Source organism: Musca vetustissima, unplaced genomic scaffold, assembly GCF_032173495.1.
Source record: "Musca vetustissima isolate MV318-11 ecotype Yass unplaced genomic scaffold, APGP_CSIRO_Mvet_v1 utg103416, whole genome shotgun sequence".
Lineage (NCBI taxonomy): Eukaryota > Metazoa > Arthropoda > Insecta > Diptera > Muscidae > Musca > Musca vetustissima.
Genome location: NW_026873696.1, coordinates 1,667 through 29,139, shown reverse-complemented (window position 1 = coordinate 29,139; position 27,473 = coordinate 1,667). Strand labels below are relative to the sequence as shown.

The following is a 27,473-nucleotide window of genomic DNA, read 5'->3' as shown; positions in this document are numbered from 1 at the left end:
TAAAACAAATATTAGTCAATTCGGTTGCGTGCCCGACGTCCCCAAAATATCAAATAATGGGGGGCTACTTTTAAAGGGCTACTCTTAAAAGTAGGCCAATATTGCTAATTTTTAGTAAGAAGATTATATATCCAGGGAGAAACCGAAATACAAAATTAAACATTGTGCCTAAAAGCTTAAAAAAGCAAATATTGGGGTATCATTATATGATGCACCCAAAAAGTGCCGATATATTCCATTTCCAATACCAAATCTCCTAGGAGTAGTAGCAATGTATGTGCAAAATTCCAAAGCTCGGTTTTCAATATTGCGACTACAATCGGACGGACGTGGCTAAATTGACAACGAACGGCCGTTATGAATAAATGGGGTCTCTGATGAATATTTCATTATTAAATATCAACAATTTTGTTCTTTTTTTAAAAGAAATTTTTTTTTTAAAGAAATCTGGCATTTTTCCTCAACAAAGCTTTGGCAACACTGATCCTAACCGATGTCGCGTTTTTGTTATATATTTATATCTGAACCGATTTCAGGGAAACTTGCCAAAGACTAATTAATATTACTTCAGTACGTTGTGTCAATCAGCCTAGCTATGGATCTTTTCACGAAGCTTAGCAACATCATTCTAGACTTAATTCAGTACCCTATTCCAAAATTCGTGCAAATCGAAAGATATATAGGGACTTTGGGGCGCCAATTACATAAAATCGGACGAAAATGTACATGGGAGCTATATCTAAATCTGAACCGATTTTCACGAAACTTAGCACACGTCACTCTATACTTAATTCAGTTCGCTATGACAAATTTCGTGCAAATCCAATGATTTTCAGAGACCTAAAATGGGATGAAAATATATATGGGAGCTATATCTAAATCTGAACCGATTTTCACGAAACTTAACACACATCATTCTAGAACTTATTCATTACGCTGTGCCATTTCGTGCAAATCGAAAAATATGTAGGGACTTTGGTACACCTTTTCCCTTAAATCGGACGAAAATATATATGGGAGCTATATCTAAATTTTAACCGATTTTCCTAATTTAAATAGGGTTCGTCCTTGGGCCAAACAAATGAGCTGAGCCAAATTTCATCCACTTCGCATCATAAATGCGACCTGTACATGGACAGACGGACGGACATGCATAAATCGACTCAGAAAGTGATTCTATTCATATTCTCAAAAGGAACCATCGATCGATCTAGAATATTTTTGCCTGTTACAAAGATATGCACAAAGAAATCATACCCTGTACCACAGTGTGGTGAAGGGTATAAATATTTTTAGTGTTTTATGCCTAATTATTAAAGGGCAATCGTTTTTTTATGTTTTCCAATCACAACAAAAGCGATTGCTCCATTTTTTCCTTTCTGTGGTCTAGGGCGAGCAGTTAAAGTATATTCTCAATAATAACAGTGGGTCTATCACAAACATTTAAACAGAGAAATGTGCCACTGTAGGGTATTAATATAACATAATATGATTTATTCTTTATTTAATAAATTTCTTAAAAAAAAAAATATTTTGACATTCAATCAAGATTGGACAATTGGATTGTTAGTAGAACAACATTCATACCAAAATTGTTTAATATCGGCCCAACATTGGTATATCTTTTTTTGCTATTTTGAAAGTTTTAGACTTATTATTGTTCCGTTATAATTGCGGGCGGGTAGAAGGTTCTGATTTCATATGTTCATCTTAAATTTCTTAACAGTTATAATATCCGCAAACTCTGTTCATTTTTTGAGGCACCTAATCAGATCCCGTTGGTCACACCCTAAAGAGATTATTTCATGGTCATTAACGTTTAATTTTCTTATTCGATACAAAATGATTGTACTCATGATTGGATGCTCTTCCAATCTCATCTTGTGATGTTTATGTATGCCATACAAAGCTACATACAAATAGATTTAGTTGGTTGACCTTCTAAGTTTTATTCAGTCTCCAATTTGCGTTACACCCGTTATATATTCTGCAACAATATCTTGTTGAGGATGCTTCGTTACCAACTGGATTTCCATTTGTTTAGTTAAAAATATAAATAAAACTATTTATAATATTCATAGTATTCACAAAATAACAATTATAAAATAGTGTTCATAATTTTTTTTTTAATTTCTGATTTTTATAACACAATTATTCCCATTTTTTGTCCTTTACCGCTGGATGGAATGGACAAAGTAACGTTATGGTCCATTTTGTACAATCCATAATGAAATAAAACACAGAGTCATTTTGTGCTGGTATTTTTGTTATTTAGAAGATGTTGTCACATTTAAACATGCCATACTTTATTTCATACTTTACAATTTCACTTTATATATTTTTATTACCGTACATAGTCTAATGTAAAATTTAGTTTTCTTGCTTTAACAAAATCAAATTATAGGAACTTAAAATATTTTGGTTTTTGAAAGATAAACATATCCGGTGAAAACAGTAAAAGTTTCATTGTTAAATATATAATATATTAGCTTTCGGGGACCTTGTTGCCATTAGGTAGCTCTGCAAATGGGGAATACTTCTGATGTCGTATTTATTACATAGTTAGTTAAATGCATTTTCATGCTAGTGGTTTTTAATTTATTTCTTATTTTTTGTGATCGGTAAACACTTAAATACTAAAAAATAGTACATACATATATTAGACGTAGTATTACATTTTGTCGATTTTGATTTTAATTTAGTTTTGATTTTTTTATTTGTTTCTTTTGTTTTTAACAATATAGTATATTAAGTGATTTTTTAAAACGTTTGTATTATTTTCATTTTTTTCCGAAGAGAAGCATTGGTGGTTAAAGCATTAGAAATGTTAACGGTTAAATTCTCTAAACAAAGATATTCGGTTAGTTGGTAATAGTTTTGGAGCAACAGTTTAACATTTTCATGCTTAATTGTATCGTGTAGTAGTTTGTGTGAATAAAACACTAATTAAAATGTTTGGCGATACGATTTTGGTTTTGGGATTTTCATATATACACAATTTATTCTAACTTAGTAACCAAATCAAAAAACAACATACATATAAAAATAAGAAGTTTTTTTTTTCAAAATAAAATATAATTTTGGACAGCATTCCAATTGTATTTGAATGATGCGTTGTGCTGATTTTTTTAATCCTTGTTCCGAACAAACATGATTTCGGTTTCGTTTATGTCTTATTCTTGGGCTGGGGTATAACGTTTTCAGGCTTGGTGTTGGACACGGTTGTTGGGACATGGTTTTGAAGTTATTTAAACGTCTGTTTCCGAGCGACGCCTTCTACCTGGACCACCGGGGAAATTAGCAGCAGCTAAACCCATACGATGTTTTGCTTCTTGTGTTCCAGAATATCCACGAGCTAAACCGAAGTCGACGGTACGTTTTGAACTGTAAAAACATAATGTGAAATTGATTTGAATTTGTTATTTAAATGTGTATTTAATAATAAAATTAATATTATAATATAAGCCCTCTATATAATATTGTATTATTAAATTATGTAATAATATCTTCGTTTCGAACTGAACATGAAAAATAGAAAATAAATATCAGTACAGTCAGGGATGGTCCGTGCGACGAATTTTAAGGTTTTCGACTGTCAAAAAGGTGTAAACGTCGAAAACGTCATATACCTGTATAAAATGTAATAAATGTAGTAAACGTCATTTATTTCCATACTATCACTATATACAGTTATTTTCAAGAATCTATTATAATTTTACACATTTCTGACTATTTCTTACTAGTCCTGCGAAAAAAATTCTAAACATTTTTAAGAAAAAAATAATTTTTTTTATGAATTTCAGTAGAGAATATTAAATTTCCATATTGGCTAATGGAAATAACCGTTTTGTCAAAAACCTAGTGGTTTTGGATGGGTTTCCGACGTTTCTGACGTATGTATTATAATTCGGAAATGTATGTCATTTACGTCACTGATTCTGACGGACCATCTCTGAGTACAGTGGAACAAATTCCTATTTTCTGCAGAGACCGTAACTGTTATAAGTAATACAAAATCAATTGTAAAATAACAGTTATTTTATGGCCTAAATAAAAAAATCTATTTTAATTATTTACTTTTTAACGAAAAAAATAAACGTTGATTAAAAAAAGTGATTGTTATTTTTTTTTCTTTAAAAACAAAACTAATTTGAGAAATTTTATTTTTACGCAAAAAATAAAATTCTTTTACAGATTTTTATTTTTTTCGTCAAAAATAAAATTATCAAGTGACTGCTCTTTTTTCCGTCAAAAATAAAAATCATTTCAAAAATCATTTCTTACGTAAATAAACGTGTAGAGTTTGGTACCGGGGATTATTCTTTATCTAGTATTATTGATTTCATACACAAAATTATTATCAGATATTTATAATATTATAAGGGACGCACAAAAATGGCCAAAACCAAAAACTTCGGAGGACAAATTTATCTATAACTAGCATATGCCCGCAACTTCGTTAGCGAATGTAGGAAATATTTAAACATGTATTAACATATTATTTTATTTTCACAGCAAGCTGCATATGTCAGAAAAAATAAATTAAATTTGAGTACCATTTAGTACCAAATTTCATGATTTGATCTCTAAAGGTTCAACCAAATCCAAATTTTCCATTTAGCCCACATTATTTCCATTAGTACCCTCTTCAACCATCCAACAAAACTTCATGCATATCCCGATGCTACCCCCCACAATGATTCCAAATTCAAATTTCAGGATTCCAATTCTATTGGTTCACCCACAATTCAAATTGTACCGAATTTAGTGCACAGTAGTAATTATTTCCAAAACCTCCTTCCTACCCCAAACCTACACTCCCACAGTCATCCTAAATCCTAGTTTCAGGATTCCAACTCTATTAGTGCACCCGCAACTCAATTGTACCAAATTTAGAACATAATTGTACCAATTTCCAAAACTTCCTACATACCCCAATCCTGCATGATTTCAACTCTATCGCTTCACCCACAATTTAAAGTGTACCAAATTTAGTACACATTAGTACGAATTTCTAAAACTTCCTACATATTTCAATCTTACACCGCCACAGTGATCCTGGCTCCAATTTTCATGATTCTAGCTCTATTGGTTCACCTAAAATTCAAATTGTCCCATTTAGTACCCATAAGTATTACTTTCTTAAACTGAATCCTGACCTTAATCCTACATTCCTACAATGATCCTAACTCCAAATTTCATTGTTCCAGCTCTATCAGTTCCCCCAAATCCAAATTGTACCAATTATAGTACTTTTCGTACACATAAGTAAAAAGTTTCCAAAACTACGTACATATCCTAATCCTACACTCCGACGGTAATGTTACTTTCAATTTTCAGGATTCCAGCTCGATTTGTACTTTCAAATCAAATATGTACCAAATATAGTACTATATAGTACTTTTCGTTCACGCTTTCCAAACTCTCCTCATATCTACCCTACTTCTCAACCTTAATTTGCATTCCAAATTTCAAGTTTTTAGCTCAATCCATTCACATGCTACGAAATTTTACCAAATTTAGTACATTTCAGTACTTTTCGGATGCTTGTGCTACATCTATTCTACACTCCATCAGTAACCCTCAATCCAAATTTTAGAGTTTTAGCTCTACTGGTTCGCCAAACACAAATGGTATCCCATTTAGTACTTTTCGTACCGTTCTAGTACGAATTTCCAAAAACCCAGCCTTATGTGGCACCTTTGGACCAAGAGTGACCCTCACCTAAAATTTCAAGATTCTAGCTTTCGTCTGGGCGTTGATGAATCGTTAAATCAGTCAGTCAGTCAATCACTTTACTCTTTTATTAGTATAGATAATTGATAGAAAATATTTTAAGTATAAGTAGTAGTTCAAGTAGATTTGCCTTTAACAGGTTTCAAGTCTGATTATTGTTGGTAATCTGTCTTTTCCCCTCTATTTTCGAAAAAAGTGGGTAAATTTTAAATGATGCTCAAATATTTGTATATTTAAATTAACGTATATTATTCGTATTTCTTTTGGTTGTTTCTATGTAAATAGGCTAAATATGAAGAAGAATAGCGAATGCAGAAAATAGTAAGCATACAACTTTGTACATAAAATTTTCAACTACGTGGGAAACAATTTATCCGATATGGATATGGTGGAATTGGTTTTAATATGTTGATTTTGCATGGCTGCATATAAATTAGATTCGTTAAGTTTAATGATTATACTATGTTTAACAAATCATTTGTAAATTCTATAGGAAAATTATAACTTCTTACAGTCTTGAGAAAAGTTTATACAGAAAAATCTTAGTTCGTGGCATTGGATATATAAAATAGATTTCCTTAGGGTGACTTTATCCGAATATTTGTTGGCGCCGAATTAAATAAGGTTTATATTCAGCATTTCATATTACAAGAAGACACTGCTATATCCTTGAACAGCTAACAGCTAAAATATTTTCTCGAAATTATGGAATAAAATAATTTATATAACCCTGAAGAGTGTTCTGAAAATGAATCAGAAATGTATGTAGGGAATAAAATCAAGAAAGTAAATTTTTCAGGGTCCTTTGTATGGGAGGCATTCTAAAACATTGACCGACAGTAATTTATAACACGTGTTAGGTACTTTCTCCTTATTTGAAGTAAACTGCGTGAGAAGATAACCAAATCTTGGTTCGATCAATCCTGGTTTTCTCACTTATTTTCATTGAACGATTTTATAGGCCAACAAATTGACATTTTCAAGACACATTGTATGAGAGGCACATCAAATCTTGGTCCAGTTTTCTGTTACTTGCTTTTTACGCCAAACGTATAACAGTACAATACTTCCTCCAACTACAATATCTCCTTAGATTTTTGGGCACTGTTAATATGAACATACGACACTGTGGAACCTAAACGTCATTATATAGGGTTCTAATCATGCTTGGGACCGTGAGATGTGTTCATCAGTCAAAATCATGAGGAAACAACTATTTTGTCTCAAACAATTTTAACTCATTTTTACCATAAGGTGGAGCATACATTAAATTTGTCATTCCGTTTGCACCAACTCAACGTTTATTTTTTTGTGCACGTTTCGAGGAAGCACTTACATAACGGTACACTCAACAATATTCCGTATTTTGAGCTTTTGCGAACGTTTTTGAACCTAATCAGCTGTAATGGACTGAGTAAAAATATTTTCCTGATCAACGTAATCAGTAGTGGTCACTTTTTGGAGTAGCACCGTAAAAAGCTACATCTAAAATATTGGCAGTTTGGACACGTGTTTCAATCAAATTGGCAGTATTTGTATTTTTTGTTCTCATTCAGTAGGAATTTTCTAGTTTCCGTGTATGTTGTGGGTTTGGACACGTTTTTCAACCGAAATGGCTCTAATTTGATGTTTTAGGTTCTCATGGAGTGTCAAATCTTCCTACCAAAAATATAAAAAATTTCGGCATTTTGAAGTCTATTGCCGTTTCCCCCACTGATATGGCTGTAATTTATGTGAAGATTTGTAGGTGTTTTAAACGGAATTGCATATATAACATACACTTCTGTAGGTACAGAAGACAAATTATAAAAGTCCATCAAATTCTGGTAAATTTCAAATTCAAATTCTGGTAAAGTGTCCAAAATCCAGAAACTTAATATCATTAATTTTGATAATCAGAAAAGGTTTAAGCGTCAAAGAAATGCTATCGATTCAAAGTAAGACTGAATTGTTAATAAAAACCTTCAAATGTTCATCGATCAATGTGTAACTTCGTCCATAAGTTATTAGTCTTTTCGTGGATATACAAATTTACACATCTCCCGTTCGTATGATTAAAAAATTGTAATTTTTTCACAAAAATATAATTTCATAGCGTATTTGGCGTGAGGTTTTTATATCCTCAGTCTTATGGCTAATGAGGGCATATACACTTTGATACGACAACGTGTTAATCATCGAAATATTGGTTTTAGACCCCAAGTATCTTTTTACCAAATCCGTTCAGACAATTTGGAATCGATTCGCGCATGTGCGTCCCTCTGTATAGCCGACTGGTGCGCACAATAAATAAGTAACCGTTTTCACCCAAACTTAGTTCAACTTCGAAGATGGGGAATATCGGTCCACTGCCTCTACTACACAAAATTGTAAAAATTGTGCTAAAAATTAATTTTATAATACCATGCGAACGGACTATCCGATTTGAACCAAATTTTGTACTAACAATCATCTTTACCAAGTCTAGATCAAGTACCTGGTTATTCCTCCACAAATGGTCAAATTTTTATACCCTTCACCACACTGTGGTACAGGGTATTATGTCTGTGTGCATATGTCGATTTATGCATGTCTGTCTGTCCGTCCATGTATTTTTGTTAACAAAGTACAAGTAGCATTTATGATCCGATTTGGATGAAATTTTGCACAGTTCACTTATTTGACGAACCCTATTGAAATTGGAGACAAATCGGTTCAGATTTAGATATAGCTCCCATATATAGTTTCGTCCGATTTTATGTAAATGATGCACCAAACTCCCAATATTTGTCCGATTGGGATAACATTTTGCACATGTCACTGAATCAGGTCCATGCTTATGTGTGCGGAGTTTTGTTGGAATCGGTTCAGATTTAGATATAGCTGCCATATATATAGTCGTCCAATTTGATGTGAATGATGCACCAAACACCCAATATTTGTCCGATTGCACAACATTTTGCACAGATTTCTGAATTAGGTCCAGACTGATGTCTGCGAAGTTATGTTAAAATCGGTTCAGATTTAGATATAGCTCCCATATATAGTTTCGTCGGATTTTTTGGTGAAATTTTGCACAGAGTACTGAATCATATTTAGATTGATGTCTGTGAAGTTTTTTTTATATCGGTTCAGATTTAGATATAGCTCCTATATATAGTTTCGTCCGATTTTTTGTGAATGATACACCAAACTCCCAATATTTGTCTGATTGAGAAAAATTTTGTTGAAATCGGTTGAGATTTTAATATGGGTCTTATATATATTTTCGTTTGATTATATGTAAATGGTGGTTACACGAAATTTGGCAGAGGGTATTAAATTGAATATAGTGCTTACAAGAAACAAATGGTGTATGCAACGGTTACTCAATTAGGTCCATGTGTTTATATATACCTCCCATACATAATTTGACTCGATTTCATACAAATAGTACATCAAAGAATCCAAGTCTGTCCGTTTGACATGCAATTTTTCATTGATTTCAGAATGGTATGTGTTTGGGGTTTTCAATTGGTTCAAATATTTATCCAGATTGTACATTTAATTTCGCCCGATTTCATCTCAATGGTCCTCCAAAAATTCTATGTTATACCTACAGGATATTGTAAATATTAACATGTCTTGCATGTACCAAAAGTGGTGAAGGGTATCATATAGTCGGCCCCGTCCGACTTTACTGGTTTTTAATTTCATTTCATTACAATAGCACTTTAAACTGTGTAATTACATTGGCGGTATAAACATTCTTTACTTACTTCTCTAAATCATTGCGTGCTCTCATTATAGTTTGTCCAAAGCGTGCCATTAATTCCATTAGGATATCATCCGGTACTTCTTCGAGCTCATTGTAATAGCCATTGTTTTGGCTGCAAAATAAAAAAATGAAAAGAATAGACGACGAATAAGTGAAGTGTTGTGGAAAATTAATATTTCATAAATAATTATTTTAATCCTACGGCTGTAAATGTTTGTATATGCAATGAAATGTTTGTTGGTAAATTTTTAAGTTGCAAAAATTTGAACATTAAACTTTTCTCAGCAATGGCGTTTAATTATCAAGAGATTTACAAGTTTTGTAAATGAGTCTCTTGGTGAGATCAGCTGTTTTAATAAATGATGAGTGTATAAACATGTAAAGACGTATGTTTGCAAGAATTCTAAAAATATTCTACTAAAAATATACATTAGTAACAAATGTAAATAATTGTCGACATGTAGAAAATTCTATGTTTGTTCTTATTTTTATAAATAAAAAGTGTTTTTTTTTTTTAATTATAAAGTCCTTAGTCGACAGTGTCCATCATTAATTATGTTTATTTAATTCAAGTCCTTTTACATTTCTGGTTTTATAAAGAAGTTAACATTGAATTTAATCACTCGACTAACTTGTTATTCACAAAATTCTATAATATTCTTATGTAACCGTTGTATGTTCATTACAACATTATGAAAGAAGTAGAATAACTGAATATACATGTATAAGCAATGGTCATTATTATTTCAGTATAATAATGATGTCAAACCTATTTAAAGACTGTAAAGCTTCTTATTATTAGTTGCGAGGTAGAACACAAGATTGGGGTTTTCATGGAACATAACACAATTTAGTTACCATTAAGACACACAATTTGAAAATGTTGAAATGGTGTCGTGCCCCTTTCAGCTTTCACACACAGCCCGAATAAAGTGTGAGTGGCTGTTGAATAAATTTTATCATCTAAAAGCTAGAAAGATGTTTATGTTTGTGTTTAGTGCACTTTAATTTCGTTCCTGTGTTCCTGAACTAATTATGAGGGGAACAACCAAAACATGGCTAATAAAAATGTTAATCTCTCCTCCTACTAATGGGGGGAAGTTGTTAGATGTCTTTGTTAAATATTCATTAGACTCGTGTTTATGTTAGCTTTCTCCGTTGTCGTAATAAATGACCAAAGGATATGCTCGTATATATTTTGTGTGACAAATTTAGTAGTAATTTAGAGAAGGAATTTTTCGAAAGTGATATTTTTCTTGGATAGAGTAGTACTACAAAAATTCTAGGAGATTAGCAACGTTAACAAAGAAGTACTAGTTCCTCAAAGTGTACAAGTGATATCTTGTGTTTTGTTAACATGTAAAAACGTTGTAAAGTTAGCCGGGACGACGTTTTTTTATCCTTTAACGCGTGGTGTGTATTCAAAATTCCTTAAATCATTCGGAACATTTTTATAGGGACAATGTTTTTGGAAAAGGTCATACGAGACGCAAAGGTGAACAGAAATAGCACTCTGTACACCAAACAACACATGTTACTCGAATACGCCGATAACATCGATATAATGGGTCGAACATTGCAAGCGGTAACAGCCACCTTTCAAACAAATTGAAAAGGAGTCTGCCAAAGTGGGTCTGGCAGTAAACGGCGAGAAGACCAAGCTGATGGTATCAACGCGCAAGACGTCCAGTAGACTCGGACCAACTGTGGAACTTGAGAACTACAGCTTCGGGGTAGTTAAAGACTTTATATACCTTGGTACCGCCATAAATAAAACGAATGACATCAGTTTTGAAATTCGGAGAAGGATTGTGATGGCCAACAGATGCTACTATGGTCTAAGTAAGCAGTTTAGTAACAAGACCACCTCCCGCCAGACCAAACTCACACTTTACAAGACTCTAATACTACCCGTGCTATTATATGGATCAGAAGCATGGGTACTTGCGCAAGCAGATGAGGCAGCTCTTGTGGTGTTTGAGAGAAAAATTCTCCGAAAGATCTACCGGCCGATCTGCGTCGACGGTGAATATCGGCGTCGAATGAACCACTAGCTTTACAATTCATACGCGGACATCGACATAGTCAGTCATATTGAACTGCAGCGACTACGGTGGCTAGGCCATGTTGTGCGGATGAATGAAAATGCCCCAGCTCAAAAGGCATATAAAAATGAGCCTACTGATAGTTCCAGTAGAAGGGGAAGGCCACGAATTAGATGGAAAGACCAAGTAGAAAACAACATCTTGGAACGTGGTCTTCCAAATTGGTGGACTTGCGCACAAGACCGACGCGCTTGGAAATCTTTTTTAAGCTCGGCTTATTGAACAACCGTTCTGTAAACAAGGCAGCTAAGTAAGTAATGTTTATCAATTATGTGGTAGTAGGTTGATCATGCTCTAAAAATAATGGACCAAATTACAGACACTCAGGTTGGAAAACATCGGTAGGATTTTCAACATACCGAACATTTAATTGAGCATTTGTATTGGGGCTATTTTAAAACTGTATAGAACTATATTTAATAATTCTTTGGGAAATTTTTATTTATTCACCGATTTATGCATGTCCGTCCGTCTATAGATGTTAAATTGTAAACAAAGTACAGGTCGTATTTAAGATCCGATTTGGATGAAATTTAGCACAAGTCACTTATTTGGCCCAAGGTCGAACGCTATTGAAATTGAAGAAAATCGGTTCAGATTTAGATATAGCTCCCATATATAGTTTCGTCCGATTTTATGTAAATGGTGCAACAAAGTCCCTATATATCTTTTGATTTGCACGAAATTTGGCGTAGCGTACAGAACTAAGTCTAGAATGACGTGTGTCAAGTTTCGAGAAAATCGGGTCAGATTTAGATATAGCTCCCATATATATTTTCGAGCGATTTAATGTAAATGGGGCACCAAAGTTCCTATATATCTTTCGATTTGCACGAAATTTTGTGTAGTGTACTGTATTGAGTATGGAATGGAACGAGAAAAGCGGGTCAGATTTATATATAGCTCCCATCTATATTTTCGTCCGATTTAAGGTAAATGGGGCTCCAAAGTCCCTATATATCGTTCGATTTGCACGAAATTTGGCATGGGGTACAGAATGTGGTCCAGAATGATGTGTGCTTTCGTGAAAATCGGTTCAGATTTAAATATAGTTCCAATATATATTTTCGTTCGATGTAATGTAAATTGTGACCTATGGACCCACAGTTTGGCAGACCGGCACACATTTTTGTACAATGTACTGAAGTTGTCTTTAGTCAAGTTTTCTTGAAATTGGTTCAGATTTACCTATAGCTCCTATATATACTTTCATCCGATTTTAAGTAAATGGTGAACTAAAGACTGATTGACACAATGTTCTGAAATTAATATAAATTAATCTCGGCAAGTTTCCTTGAAATCGGTTCAGATTTAGATATAGCATAGCTTCCACATATATATTATAGACCTATTGATGTGGAGTGTACACCAAATAATCAATGGGTGCCTGATTAATATTATATTTTAAACAGTGAATCATACCAAATAGCTTGTATAAAGTTTGCTTTACATCTATTTACAAGGTATGGAATAGGATGCAGAATGGCATGTGTTGGGATTGATGTTAGTCGGTTTACTTATAGATAAAGATCGCATATTTAAGTTCGCTCAATTTCATGTCAATGTTCCTTCAAAAAGACAATATCTGTTAAGATACATATGTAGAATATCCCCAAACTGGTGAAGGGTATCATATAGTCGGTCCAGTCCTTACTAATTTAAATTAAATATTTAAAGAGTACACTTTCGAATATCGTTGGCATTTTTGGAATCGGGCGTTTCAGGACTTTTCGTTAATTACACAATTCCAAAACAACAAAAAAGTATGTCAATTCATTTTCTTATCCTTTAAGTCTTCAAGTGCCTATATACAAAATATACAAGTCCACAAAATACCGAATATTGAGGCAACCCCTAAACATTGGCCAATATTGGTTTGAATTTTGGTGATCATACAACTATTTTCTGTGCTCAAATTAATGAAACTGTAAGATATGAACAAAATTTGCCATCACTACATCCTCGCACTCAGGAGGTACAGTACATTCTTTCTGAGAAATTAAATTCAAATATCTAAAAAAACATTGTACGACTAAACTATCACTTTAAATTATTCTTTAGATTCTTTTTTGAGGGTACAATTCGAATACGAAGCGATTTAATTAAATTGGATTGTATACACAGTACTTATTTGTACCACATTTTTGCCCTCGAATATTTATTGAAAATCGAATAATTTATATTTACAATGGGCCACACATTATTATGTTGGAATTAATTCTGTTGTGGTCAAAAGCTTGAAAATACCGAATATTAAGAGGTGGACATATATATCGTATTTCCAACACAAAACATCCTAGAAGTGTTATAAATGTCTATGCAAATTACGATAGAGCTCTATCTTAAATATTGCGATCTCTCTTGCGATTTCAACAGGCAGACGGATATGGCTCCAGAATACCTCCAGCTCTCCTATAGGAAGAAGAATACCTTGGAAGAGGAATGCCTACATCTCTCCTATAGGAAGAAAAAGTTGGAGGCAACTTTCCTATAGCAAGAAAATTGCATGTAGCTCTCCTATAGGGATGAATAATACCTGCAGCTCTTTCAAAGAAAGAAGAATGCCTGCAGCTCTTCCACAGGAATATGAATACCTACAGCTCTCCTATAGGAAGAAAATTACATACAGCTCTCCTATAGGATGAAGAATACCTCCAGCTCTTTCATAGGAAGAATAACTGCAGCTCTTCCACAGAAAGAATACCTGTATCTCTTCTACATGAAGAGGCATCCTGCAGCTTTTCCACAGGAAGAGGAATTCCTTCAGCTCTTCCTATACATAAATACCTAACAACTTCTTGTAAACGAAATGACAAATTTAATATGCACTGGACTTTGTGGTGGAGGATATAAAAAGTGGGGTATATTACTAAGTGAACTGGTGTGCATAGTGTTGCCAGATTCCAATTCACAAAATGCTGGACATTGCATTTTAAAAAGCTGGACAAAAAACAGGACACAAAAAAACATACTCTTCACCATGAGGTGGACATTCAGAACACATACGTAAAATAAATAGGAGTATTTGACATCCAATAAAAAACCAGATTTAACAAATATAGCCCACTCCGTTACAAAAACGTCCTCAAAATACCAAAAAAGGATAGTCATTATTGATAGTTTTTGGTAGTACTATTTACTAAAATGAGTTTACACTCCTAAAATATCGAAATTTGGCAGTTACAATTATATGGTGGCTAACATAAAAAATTAAACCGATATATTGTGTTCTCTATACAGGAGTAGTAGCTTTATTGTGATTTCAACAGACCGACATGCATTTAAATCTGACAAAGAATATGGGGTCTCCGGGGAATATTTAGAGGTATTTCAAACGGAATGTGCATTTAGTGAAATATAACATTGACTATTCAGTTGGACAAATTTTATATTAGCTTAAAACTGAACAAGCACCACAAAAGATTGTCAATACAGTCTGGCTGGCAGGCCTAGTTGAGCATGTGTCGGCTTTGCCATGTCTATCACGATAGAGCTGGTTATTTTTTAGATAGTATGTTCATTTAGAAAAATGTATGCTCATGGTTTGCATAGTCCCCATATAATAGTCCCGCTAAAATTCAGGTATGCTGAAGCTCCAAACACAATGTGAGTCCAGGATTTGAGGCATTCCAAATTTAAAAATAATTAATTTCAAAAACAACTCAACCCATTTATAATTATGTTATCCTTCAACTCGTTTTTTCTACGTCGAGGACTTTAACCCCTGTCTATTAAATTCTATGTTACTTAGGCAATCTTATGTATTTTCAATTATAAGTCTTTTGGCTTAATAATTTCAATGTATTCGATGTATTTTTAATTAGATGGCAATGTTCACCACCACATTTGCCATACATGTGCATATTTTTCTGATGTAATTAACCATATATTCTATAAAAAATACCACTACCTTGGCATTGGAGCACCCTCAGCAAAGGACACCATCCACAAGCACAGCAAAGTCGAAACAAAGATGCCAGCGAAAATTTTTCTTTGTGTCATCATTTTTTACGAATTGAAGGAAGTGTTGAAATAAGCAAAAAACTGTAATTAGAATAAATAAACAAAATATAATTAATGTTAATATTCAAGAAATTGTCATTACAAATATGATTATATTTTATTCGGGAAATGTGAACATAACAATAATTTAGTTGCTAGGCGAAGGAAAATTCAGTACATCATTCAATATTTAAAATGTAGCAATTGTAATTACATTCTTTATGACGCGAAAGATATAACTAAATCGAAAAAATTATTAAAGTTCAAATATTCGTTTTAGTATACTCTATTAATTTTGCACTTTCCTATAATTGAGAAATGTAAGTTTAAAAACGATACAGGCTTTCAGTAATGTTGAATTTATTACGATTGCTCATATATTAGGTAGTGGAAAAAGAAAACCAACAAGAAAAGGTCGATAAAATCGACATGTAACATCGCCCAGGAACTAAAAATCGACCATAAAACATTTTTAAACCATTTACACAAAGCTGGATTCACAAAGAAGCTCGATGTTTGGGTACCACACCAATTAACAGAAAAAATAGGATGTATCGACTTTCCATCTGCGAAGCTTTTGTCAAACGGAATGAGAAAGACCAATTTTTTAAACGGATGGTGACTGGAGATGAGAATGGATCACATACGGCAATCCTGTGAGAAAGCGATCGTGATCAAAAAGCGGTGAAACACCTCCAACTGTGGCCAAACCAGGACTAACGGCCAGGAAGTTTCTGCTATGTATTTGGTGGTACTAGAAGGGGATTATTTATTATGAGTTGCTTCCATATGGCCAAACGCTAAATTCTGACCACTACTCTCAACAACTGGACCGTTTGAAGATATCAATTGACCAGAATTGACCAACAGGAGAGATGTCGTGTTCCACCTGGACAACGATCGGCCACACATATATACAAAAATTCGCCAGAAACTTCGGGAGCTTGGTTGGGAATTTTTAATGTATCCGTCATACAGTCCGGACTTGGCACCAAGCGATTATCATCTTTTTCTTGCATTGTTAAATTTCTTTAATGATAAACCAGTAAGGAAAGTAGTAAAGTCGGACGAGGCCGACTATATGATACCCTTCACCACATTGGGTATATTCAACAGATGGGATCCTAACAGACCTCGCATTTTTAAGGACCATTAACATGAAATTAAACATGTCATTCTGCAATCTATACTAAATTTTGATCAGATATAGAGTTGCTTCTTACAATGGGACAAAATTATGTAAATAAATTTAAAGCAAAATATCGAAATCTACACCGATTTCATCGAAACACATGTTAGGTTACACTAATTTCAGTATGTTTTTGCATTCGGCCACATTTTGCGTTCTTCATTTACTTATAGGGACTTTTGTGCACCATTTACATAAAATCGGACAAAAATATATATGGGAGCTATATATAAATCTGAACCGATTTTCACGAAATTTAAAACACATCGTTCTAGGCTTAATTCAGAACGCTGTGCCAAATTTCGTGCAATTCTAACGATATATAGGGACTTTGGTGCACTATTCAAATAAAATCGGACGAAAATATATATGGGAGCTATATCTAAATCTGAACCGATTTGCAGGAAATTTAACACACATCGTTCTAGGCATAAGGATATATAGGGACTTTGGTGCACCATTTACATAAAATCATACGAAAATATATATGGGAGCTATATCTAAATGTGAACCGGTTTTTCCCAATTTCAATAGGGTTCGTCTTTGGGCCAAATAAGTGAACTCTGCCAAATTTCATCCAAATCGGATGAAATTTGGCCTGTACCTTTGTTAAAAAGGTACAGGTCGGACGGACAGACGGACATGCATAAATCGACTTAAAATTTATTCTATGCATATTCTCAAAAGGAACCATGTGTCTATCTCGTTTCCTTGTCTGTTACAAACATATGCACAAAGACATAATACCCTGTACCACGGTGTGGTGACGGGTATAAAAATTGGTATCTAGAGCTTTTTTTACATAAAGAGAGCAAAACTTCTATGAAAGAGGCATTATTAAGTTACCTTTAAAATAGCAACATACAGTAAAATACAACAAAACGGTGCATATTTGGACCAAATCGGACATTCCGAAGCATGTTAAATAAAGTCCTAGAGTTTATATAAAAATAATGGATTTCTTGTTCCCCAACCTAATATTTGTAACATGTAAATTTGTATTTTTTCTATTTTTGAGATAATCGGTTAAAATTTTGATATAGCGATGTGAATGGGAGTAAAGTTTCATTTAGAGTAAATTCTCAAACTCTCTCGTCAATTATAATTCGTATACATTTTCGTGTGCATTTTGAAGGTTTAGTAATTTTTTTCGTAATCTATAATTCACAAGACTGTATAATTTTCCTCTGTACATAGATTTGAAATATAAAACAATCATATTATCCCACCAACAAGTGTAGAACATAAATATCCACTCACATTTACCACAAATATTAAATCCCTATTGCATTTCTAATATTTCATATTTTCACCGACTATTGTATTTAAGTTGGCGGTGACATTGTATGTGTGTGTGTGTTGGTGCTTTTCAACGGTATTAGCAAATTATCCTTCACACCTGCGTTCCTTCATTTCATAACAGAAATTGTAATTGATAAGCTATGAATATCTCCAGAGTGAAATGAGTCTGAACAGTTGCTGTCACTCTGTTCATTTTAATGATAGTCTTTCCGGAAGAATGATTTGCAAAAATGAATAGTGTATGTTCCTCTTACCTGTACCAATGTATGGATGCTGCGATAGAAATGTTGTTTCCTACACTGTCACAAAACGAACGCAAACTTCATCTAAACTAAAAACAAGTATTTACATCGTTGAACAAGCCTTTAAGGCATCTGAATAAATTCACAAGCAAAAGACAAGTTCATTAATATAATCGGATGGACAATTCCAGTTTGTTGTTTTAGCAACTTTTTGCATTGAATTCAATGATAAAGATTTTAAAGTGCCTTAAATGAAGTCATACTTTAAACTGAAATAATATTGATTATGTCATTTTTTTATACCTTAGAAGACATTAATTTAATTAATAATTAATTAATTTCTTCATCATAAAGTGATTCTCTTTATCAAAAGTGATATTTTGCATTTGTAAAAACATTAATGGTTAAAAGCTGTAATTTTTACTATTACAAAACCAATTCATTATCTTACTACGAATGTTAATAATCCTAGTTCATACCTGAGTCAAACGATGTCGTTGGAATTTTTAGAATCGGACGTTCCAGTGATAGGAAATCATGTCCGCGGTCGAAAAGAAAAATTTGCCTTTAATTACAAAAAATGACTACAAAACAACAACAAATAAAATTATGGCAATTCATTTTTATACCCTTCACCACACTGTGGTACAGGGTATTGTCTTTGTGCATATGTTTCGAGATAGACCCATAGTTCCTTTTGTGAATATGCATAGAATCACTTTCTGAGTCGATTTACGCATGTCCGTCCGTCCATGTATTTTTGTGAACAAAGTATAGGTCGCATTTATGATCCGATTTGGATGAAATTTGACACAGTTCACTTATTTGGCCCAAGGACGAACCCTATTGAAATTGGAGGAAATCGGTTCAGATTTAGATATAGCTCCCATATATAGTTTCGCCCGATTTTATGTAAATGATGCACCAAAGTCCCTATATATCTTTCGATTTGCACGAAATTTGGCATAACGTACTGAATTGAGCCTAGAGTGATGTCTACTAAATTTCGTGAAAATCGGTCCAGATTTAGATATAGCTCCCATATATAGCTTCGTCCGATTTTATGTAAATGGTGTACCAAAGTCCCTATATATCTTTCGATTTGCACGAAACTTGGCATAACGTACTGAATTGAGCCTAGAGTGATGTACACTAAATTTCGTGAAAATCGGTCCAGATTTAGATATAGCTCCCATATATAATTGAGCCTAGAGTGCTTTATGCCAAGTTTCGTGAAAATCGGTTCAGATTTAGATATTGCTCCCATATATTTTTTCGTCCGATTTTATGTAAATGGTGCACCAAAGACCCTATATATCTTTCGATTTCTTCCGACTTTACTACTTTCCTTACTGGTTTTTTATAATTAACCCTACGGTCAATAACCAAAAAAGTATACGTAGATCAATAACCGTGGTACATTTGTACCCATCCAAAGGTAGCTCTGTAACTCATTAAAAAAGTGGACTATCGTGAGGTTTTTTGTTTGAAATTAGTCTATGCGGATCTGGTCTAGATGTAGGAACTCAAAATTATATATACATTAAAATAAAATATATTTAAATCCATGCTTAAATGATAATCTATCTAAAACAATCATAGTAAATTCGTTATAGCTTTCGAATGGGTTAAGCTTTTTTAGTTATTTTTTTATTGGGATCTTATTTAGGTGTTCCTTAACCCCTCTGCAAAATTTCGTGGAAGTCAGAAACTACCCTGGTTTTCCCTTGGTATACATTTCACATTTTATGAGTTTAGAGATTGTGATTGACACATTTTTAACACTATTTAATACTTTAAAACGTTATTTAATGATAGTTTATATATATATATATATACGCCAATTTAGGATTGTAATAAATCAGACTAATTCGATTATAGAAAAAGTTTCAGGCCCAATATGAAGAATAATTGGATAATTACAGACAATAATCATTGTTTTTGTCCTTGTATACCAAGGGAAAACCAGGGTAGTTTCTGACTTCCACGAGTCGCCCTGAAGGCCCCATGTTGTCTAGGGCAACAAAAATTTGCAGAAGAGTTGAGGAACACCTAAATAAGATCCCAATAAAAAAATAACTAAAAAAGCTTAACCCATTCGAAAGCTATAACGAATTTACTATGATTGTTTTAGATAGATTAACATTTAAGCATGGATTGAAATATATATTATTTTAATGTATATTTAATTTTGAGTTCCTACATCTAGATCAGATCCGTATAGACTAATTTAAAACAAAAAACCTCACGATAGTCCACTTTTTTAATGAGTTACAGAGCTATCTTTGGATGGGTACAAATGTACCACGGTTATTGATCTACGTATACTTTTTTGGTTATTGACCGTAGGGTTAATTATAAAAAACCCAGTAATATCTCCATTATAAATTTTACAGCATTTTTATTTAAAAAAGTTACAAATGTACCCGGTTATTGACCGTAGGGTTAAAGTGTTCAAGTGCTTATATACAAAGTTACAAGTCTTCAACATAATGCTCGTCCATTTGCCAGCCTATGAAAATCACTGTGGTACAGGGAATTATGTCTTTGTGCATATGTTTGTACCAGGCAAAAGTAATCGAGATAGACCCATGGTTCCTTTTGAGAATATGCATAGAATCACTTTCTGAGTCGATTTGCACAGGTCCGTCCGTCCGTCCATGTATTTTCGTGAATAAAGTACAGGTCGTATTTATGATCCGATTGGATGATATTTGGCACAGTTCACTTATTTGGCCCAAGGAAGAACCCTATTGAAAATGGAGAAAATCGGTTCAGATTTAGATTTAGCTCGCATATATAGTTTCGTCCGATGTTTTGTAAATGATGCACCAAACTCCCAATATTTGTCCGAAGTTTTGTTAAAATCGGTTCAGATTTAGATATAGCTCCCATATATAGTTTCGTGCGATTTTATGATGCACTAAACTCCCAATTTATGTCCGATTGGGACAAAATTCTGCACAGAGTACTGAATTAGGTCTAGACTGATGTCTGCGAAATTTGGTTAAAATCGGTTCAGATTTAGATATAGTTCACATATATAGTTTCGTCCGATTTTTTGTGAATGATACACCAAACTTCCAATATTTGTCCGATTGAGCAAAATTTGGCATAGCGAATGCAATATTGGATATTGTAGATATTAACATCTCTTGTATGTACCCAAAGTGGTGAAGGGTATGATATAGTCGGCCCCGTCCGACTTTTGAACTTTCCTTACTGGTATAAATTTGGAATCGAGAATGGAGCGAATTTCAAAATTAATATATTTGTATCAAGGTTCAGGATTGTAGCCCAATTCGTCCACACATTGCTTTAGTATTTATACACACACTTTTACAAATAATTCTACTTAGTAGCCTCAATTCCGGTTCTAATTAAAAGCTTGCCCTGTATTAACATTGCACACTAATACCACCTAAACTCTATTCACTCATTTCAGTACTTTTTCCACAAACATTTTAGTATCTCAACGCTAGATTAGGAACCTCAACCAAATTTAAATTATGTTTAGGGATACAGCCGAAATCGTTTATTTACGACATATTGGTTAAAACGACGAAATCCAAAAGTACCGAGTTTCTGCCCTTTACAAAATGACACAAAATAATATCACTTGTAACGACATCGCTTATAACAGAATATCGTTTGTAACATCCTGCTTTTGTAAAATATTCGAATTTTTCTATAGATATTAAAGATGAAGCCTATGAACAAAAAAAGTTTCTCACAAAATATCGAACACACAGCATGTTCGAAGATTGCGCTACCTTTTATTACTTTGTTCTTAAGTTTTTAATTTCTATGAAATTTTCCATTCTTTCTACGTATATCACACGTAGATGTGCAAAAATTGAATTCCCACTCTATGTTTATTTATTGTTTTCACTAATTTCCATCCGAACAGTATAAAATATATTATTTCACTTCCATAAATATGACTGTAGCCAACTGCAATGCGATGTTATCTTATCAATTTCCCATACATATTTATCCTCACATTACAACGCGTGACTATTTGTACAGTTAAGTGGTATATTTGTAATGTTGTACTACATAAGTGGAAATTGGAATAGACATGTGAACTGTTTATCAGTAGTCACTTAGATTATCACATGAATTAATACTACTCGAAATAAAAGCCGAAATATTAATTATTATATTAATTTTCAATTATATTGACTTTGGTTGCTCCCTGCTTACTTTTATGGATATAAATATGGCAATATGTCAATAAATATGGAAATGGGCCATAAATTTTGTGATTATTAGCATGGGGAATTCTCTATAATTTTAGTATATTATTGAATCTTTATTAATAAATATGACTTGGCAGACTAATAACTGTGATAGTGGAACAATTTTGCAAAAACAAAATAAAAATGGTATCCCAAATATTCCGCCAACACTACTGGAAAAATTTTATTGTATATCGAAAATATTCATATAATTTCAATAATAATATCGAATAATAATAATTAATGGCATTATTATGCAGAGACGAACAACAACTACAAATAAAAAGCAATTTCTACCGAAATTCGGTAAGTCAGCAATCACTACTTTTTTACTTGGTCGAAGTGTAGATAATATCGCTGCCGAACGAACGAATGAAATCAGTCAATCCCACGGTGATATTATGAATTGGGCATCGCCCTATTACTTCATGTAATTTTTTTAAGCATACTTGAATTCAGAATATAGTTTGCAATATTTTAGATACTGCTCTGAATTTAAACAGGCATTACTAGTAATTGTATATCTGTCTAAATTTTATCGGCATAAAATATATCCCGACATGCTAGTTTCACCAAATTTGGGGTGTCGAATACTAATGTTATAAAAGGTGATTTATGAAAAAATGGGCGGGCCACGCCCCCAGCATGTTGGGTATTTTGACGATGTTGGGTTCGTTTTTCAACCGAATTGGCTGTAATTTGGTATTTTGGGTTCTCATTGTATAGAAAATCTCCCTACCAAAAATGATCAATATTGGACTATTTTTTCGGGTAGCCCCCATATAACGGTATACCCCATTATTAGGAATTTTTGGGATTTTTTGAATTTTCTTTGAACAAATTGGCTATCTTTATGTCACAAGTAGGGACGGATCGACACTATCTAAAGTATTTTCTTACACAATATTTCATATAAAGGTACTTCTAAACACTTTCTCGCTTTTGAAAGTCCTTTCCATTTTAGTTAAAAAATTATACACATTCCAAGCTCTAATTCATATTAATTTTCTTAATTTATTGTCTATTTCGTATGGAATATTACTTTTTATGTAATTTTTGACCCGGAGTTTTTCTGCAAAAATGTTAATAATTCGTTTATTAGCGTGAATTTTTAGAATAGCCTTCATATAACGGTACCTCTCGATTTTCGGTATTTTGGGGAATTTGAGCACGGGTACAAATTGTATGTAATATGGTATTTTGAATTCACATTGGGATGCAATCCTTTTCAAAAAGAAATCATTATTTGTCCATTTTTTACGATAGTCCACATTTTAGGATAACATACAAATTTCGTTATTTTGAGGAGTTTGGATACAATTTTCGACCAAATTGGGTGGAATTCAATTTACTGAGATCTCAGCAGGTAGCACTAAGGACCAAGAATCATATTGTTTGGGACAAGGTTCATTTCAGGTAAAGAGGATAAGTGTTAAAAAATGACGTTCTATGTCAAGTACAAACACTTAAAAAGAAATAATTAAGAATTAATTTTCAAATAAATGTATTTTAGTATGTTTTTGGCAAAACATTGTATTAAGAACTATTTGTACACATTAACAAACATATAAAGAATTTTTAATTTGTACATTCAACACTTTGCTCGATATACTGTTTCTTATGTTGGTGTCAAAATGTCCATCAATTAAAAATATTCTCCCACATTTTATTTTTTTTAAATAGAGCATCTTCCACTTATACACACATTAAAATATCCCCTTGTTGTTGTTGTATTATCGATAACAAATAATAGGACGGATGGATCAACGGATCCATTCTGTTTATGCCTTAAGCATTGAAATTTTTAATTCCGTTGTAAAATTTATTTAGAACCAGTAAGGAAAGTAGTAAAGTCGGACGGGGCCGACTATATGATACCCTTCACCACTATGGGTATATTAAACAGGACTATTAATATGAAATTGGATGAAATAAAATATGTGATATTTATCTAAATGTGAATCTACCTAGATCTATCCATAAAGTATGTAAATCGACTTCCAACAAATATAAATAGGTCATCCGTTGGGCTATGTCTGTACTTCTAGAAAACGCAACTACGTAATTCTATGCTCAATTTTGTACATTGTGCAAAATTTGATATCAATCTGACTAACATGAGGAGTTTGATGCCCAATTTACTTGAAATCTGGCGAAAATATATGTGGAAGCTATATCCAAATATTAAGCGCTTTCAAACAAACTTGTCACAGGTTAGGTTATACTAATTTCAGAACGTTTTGTTCCTATTGGTTCCTTGGTGCGTCACGAAACAAGGAAAGCATCACTCTAGGCTCTATTCAGTACGTTATGCCAAATTTCCTGCAAATCGAAGGATATATAGGGACATTGGGGGCACCATTTACACGAAACTATATATGGGAGCTATATCTAAATCTGGACCGATTTTCTTGAAACTTGGCAGACATCACTCTAGGCTTAATTCAATACGTTATGCCGAATTTCGTGCAAATCGAAAGATATATAGGGACCGTTTACATTAAATCGGTAAAATATATGGGAGCTATATCTAAATCTGAACCGATTTTTCCCAATTTCAATAGGGTTCGTCCTTGGGCCGAATAAGTGACCTATGCCAAATTTCATCCAATTCGGATCATAAATGCGACCTGTACTTTGTTTACAATTTAACATGGACAGACAGACGGACGGACGGACATGCATAAATCGACTTAGAAAGTGATTCTATGCATATTCTCAAAAGGAACCATGTGTCTATCTCGTTTCCTTTTGCCTGTTACAAACATATGGGAAATTACAAAAATCTTTTAAATTCCTTGAAGCTGGGGTTTGCAAGGTTATAACTCGCGAAATATGAACATATTGCATATAATTAAAATTCAATTCTATAAAATGAAGTGTTCTTGTCAAAATCTTAAAATATTGGTAATAAATAATAAGTTGCGTGGAAGCTGTGATGGTGGTAATGTAAAAAAATGGGCGAAAATGTGTTGAAGCCAACGAGTTTTTTTGTGTTCCTTCCTGATTTGTGGCTAAACTACACAACGCACGCACATGTGATCAGTGACTAAGTTGCAGAATACCCCATGGACAATATGGTTCTAATGTATGATTTTTCGATGTAATCACTGCATCCACCCAAAATGGATGCTGACATTTTGAAGCCGGATTTTCCGTGTTTTTTTAATTTTTCTTATAATTAGGATGCGCATCCAGATAATAGAATAAACTAATTAAAGGATTGTAGAACTCGTGATTCTGCTTCGTTTAGTGTATATCTCATGAATGTGCTCACTGTAGCTTATTTGCAATTGGGTTCCAAAGACGAAAATTTGGTGCGTAAATTTTTATAAAAAACATATTTTTTGAGTCTAAAATTAACAAACTCCATTCAAATTCCGTGGAACCCCGCGTGATTTTGGTTTTTTTACGTGCCGGATCTAATGAGCCCATTCATGTTCAATTCCGCCCAATAAAACGGCGGATACAGGTACCTTGAATGTGGGAAAAACTGCAAAAACTTATTTTGACAAATTCGCGTAAATAATCGCGGTTTTCTTCGAATTAATTTTACATGCATTTATGCTTGTATTGTCAAATTCGCGAATCTGTGTGGAAATAGGTCAAAAATTCATCGATACGCGAATAATATGCGTACTTTATCCAAAATTGATTGTGGAGGCACATCCGCGGTTCTTAACCGATCTTTTTAAAATAGGTGTTCTTTTGTGTATTTTCATAGGAGATTACTGAAATCGGATGCGCATAAAAATCGTATGCACGTTGCGTGATTTTTAGCCATTTTTAGGGTTTTTGCATAGTAAAGTGCATCGAGTGGCACACTTTGACCGCTATATTAAACATCGAAAAATTCATAATTATTGAAAGACATTGATTCGGTTTATACGAAAATCGCATGCGCATCAACTGATTTCAACTAATTCGCGAATTGCAAGCTTTTCAATATTGATAATTTTTATGTATTGTAAGTGCAATATATTTGGCCATTAATGACGTCGAAACTCGTATCAGATGAATCTACCGATATTTAACAACCATCTAAAAGAATTTGCAGAAGAAAGCGTCGTATATTTTAGAAGATTAAGGCAAAACCGTATCCTCTTAACCATACTAAAAAAATCGAAAATTAAAAAAAAAAATTGTTTTAATTCAAAATTTAATTATTTTAATTTTCCGATATCTTCATGTTTCTATTTGTTTTTTCGCGACTATTAAACCGTATTTCAGTGTGATTTGACTAGTATGCAAAGAAAACAATGGTGTTTAAGCATTTGTGAAGAAATTCGCGAATTACAACGAATAGGAATCCATTTAATTTATATTTGAAATACAAGATTTAAAACCGCTATAACTTTTGTGCGCAGCATCCGAATTTGTGAACGCGAACAGATTTCGAATCAGCATATTTTTCTTAACCTATGTACCAAAAATCATAAATGTGCTCGCAAAAAAATTTTTCAAAATTTTTTTAATGAAATTTTAAAAGAATTTTGTAATTTCCCATATGCACAAGGACATAATACCCTGTACCACAGTGTGGTGAAGGGTATAAAAATCGGGAAATCCCGGGAATACCCGGGACGGGAATTCCCGACCCCAAACCCTGGCTTTATATCAGTAAAATTTTATTTTTTTATATACTGTGACGCAAGGTTTACAAATGACATGAAGTCGAAGTCAAAATTGCATAATTTGTGAATATAATTTATTATAGAAAAATGTGACGGCTGATTAAACAAATGGAAATTTTAAATTACTAATAATTTTCACCTTCATTATATTAGGTGAAAATTATTAGTAATTTAAAAATAATCATCCAAAATTTCGTACCAATAAATTTTATTTTTTCCAAAACATTTTAGTTTCAGAACCTAGTGCCATGCCAATCGACGCATGCGAACATTAATAAACTTAAGA

General features: G+C 33.1%; 1 protein-coding gene across 1 annotated transcript; it reads right to left on the bottom strand.

Annotated features, from left to right (window-relative positions):
• Nucleotides 1-3,071: 3,071 nt before the first annotated feature.
• Nucleotides 3,072-15,617, bottom strand: LOC133327339 (diuretic hormone class 2). Its single transcript, XM_061535905.1, has 3 exons — nt 15,485-15,617; nt 9,474-9,584; nt 3,072-3,384 (listed from the first exon to the last, which is right to left on the bottom strand). Exons 1-3 carry the CDS (start codon nt 15,580-15,582, stop codon nt 3,249-3,251), a joined length of 345 nt encoding a protein of 114 aa, XP_061391889.1. The 5' UTR covers nt 15,583-15,617; the 3' UTR covers nt 3,072-3,248.
• Nucleotides 15,618-27,473: the final 11,856 nt, after the last annotated feature.

Bases quoted from the DNA above. Each gene is read 5' to 3' on its own strand.
- LOC133327339 (XM_061535905.1), bottom strand. From the start codon at position 15,582: ATGATGACACAAAGAAAAATTTTCGCTGGCATCTTTGTTTCGACTTTG. The intron at 9,585-15,484 runs GTGGTATTTTTT...TTTATTTTGCAG, and splicing joins GGTGCTCCAATGCCAAGGTA to CCAAAACAATGGCTATTACA. The intron at 3,385-9,473 runs GTAAGTAAAGAA...ATGTTTTTACAG, and splicing joins GCACGCAATGATTTAGAGAA to TTCAAAACGTACCGTCGACT.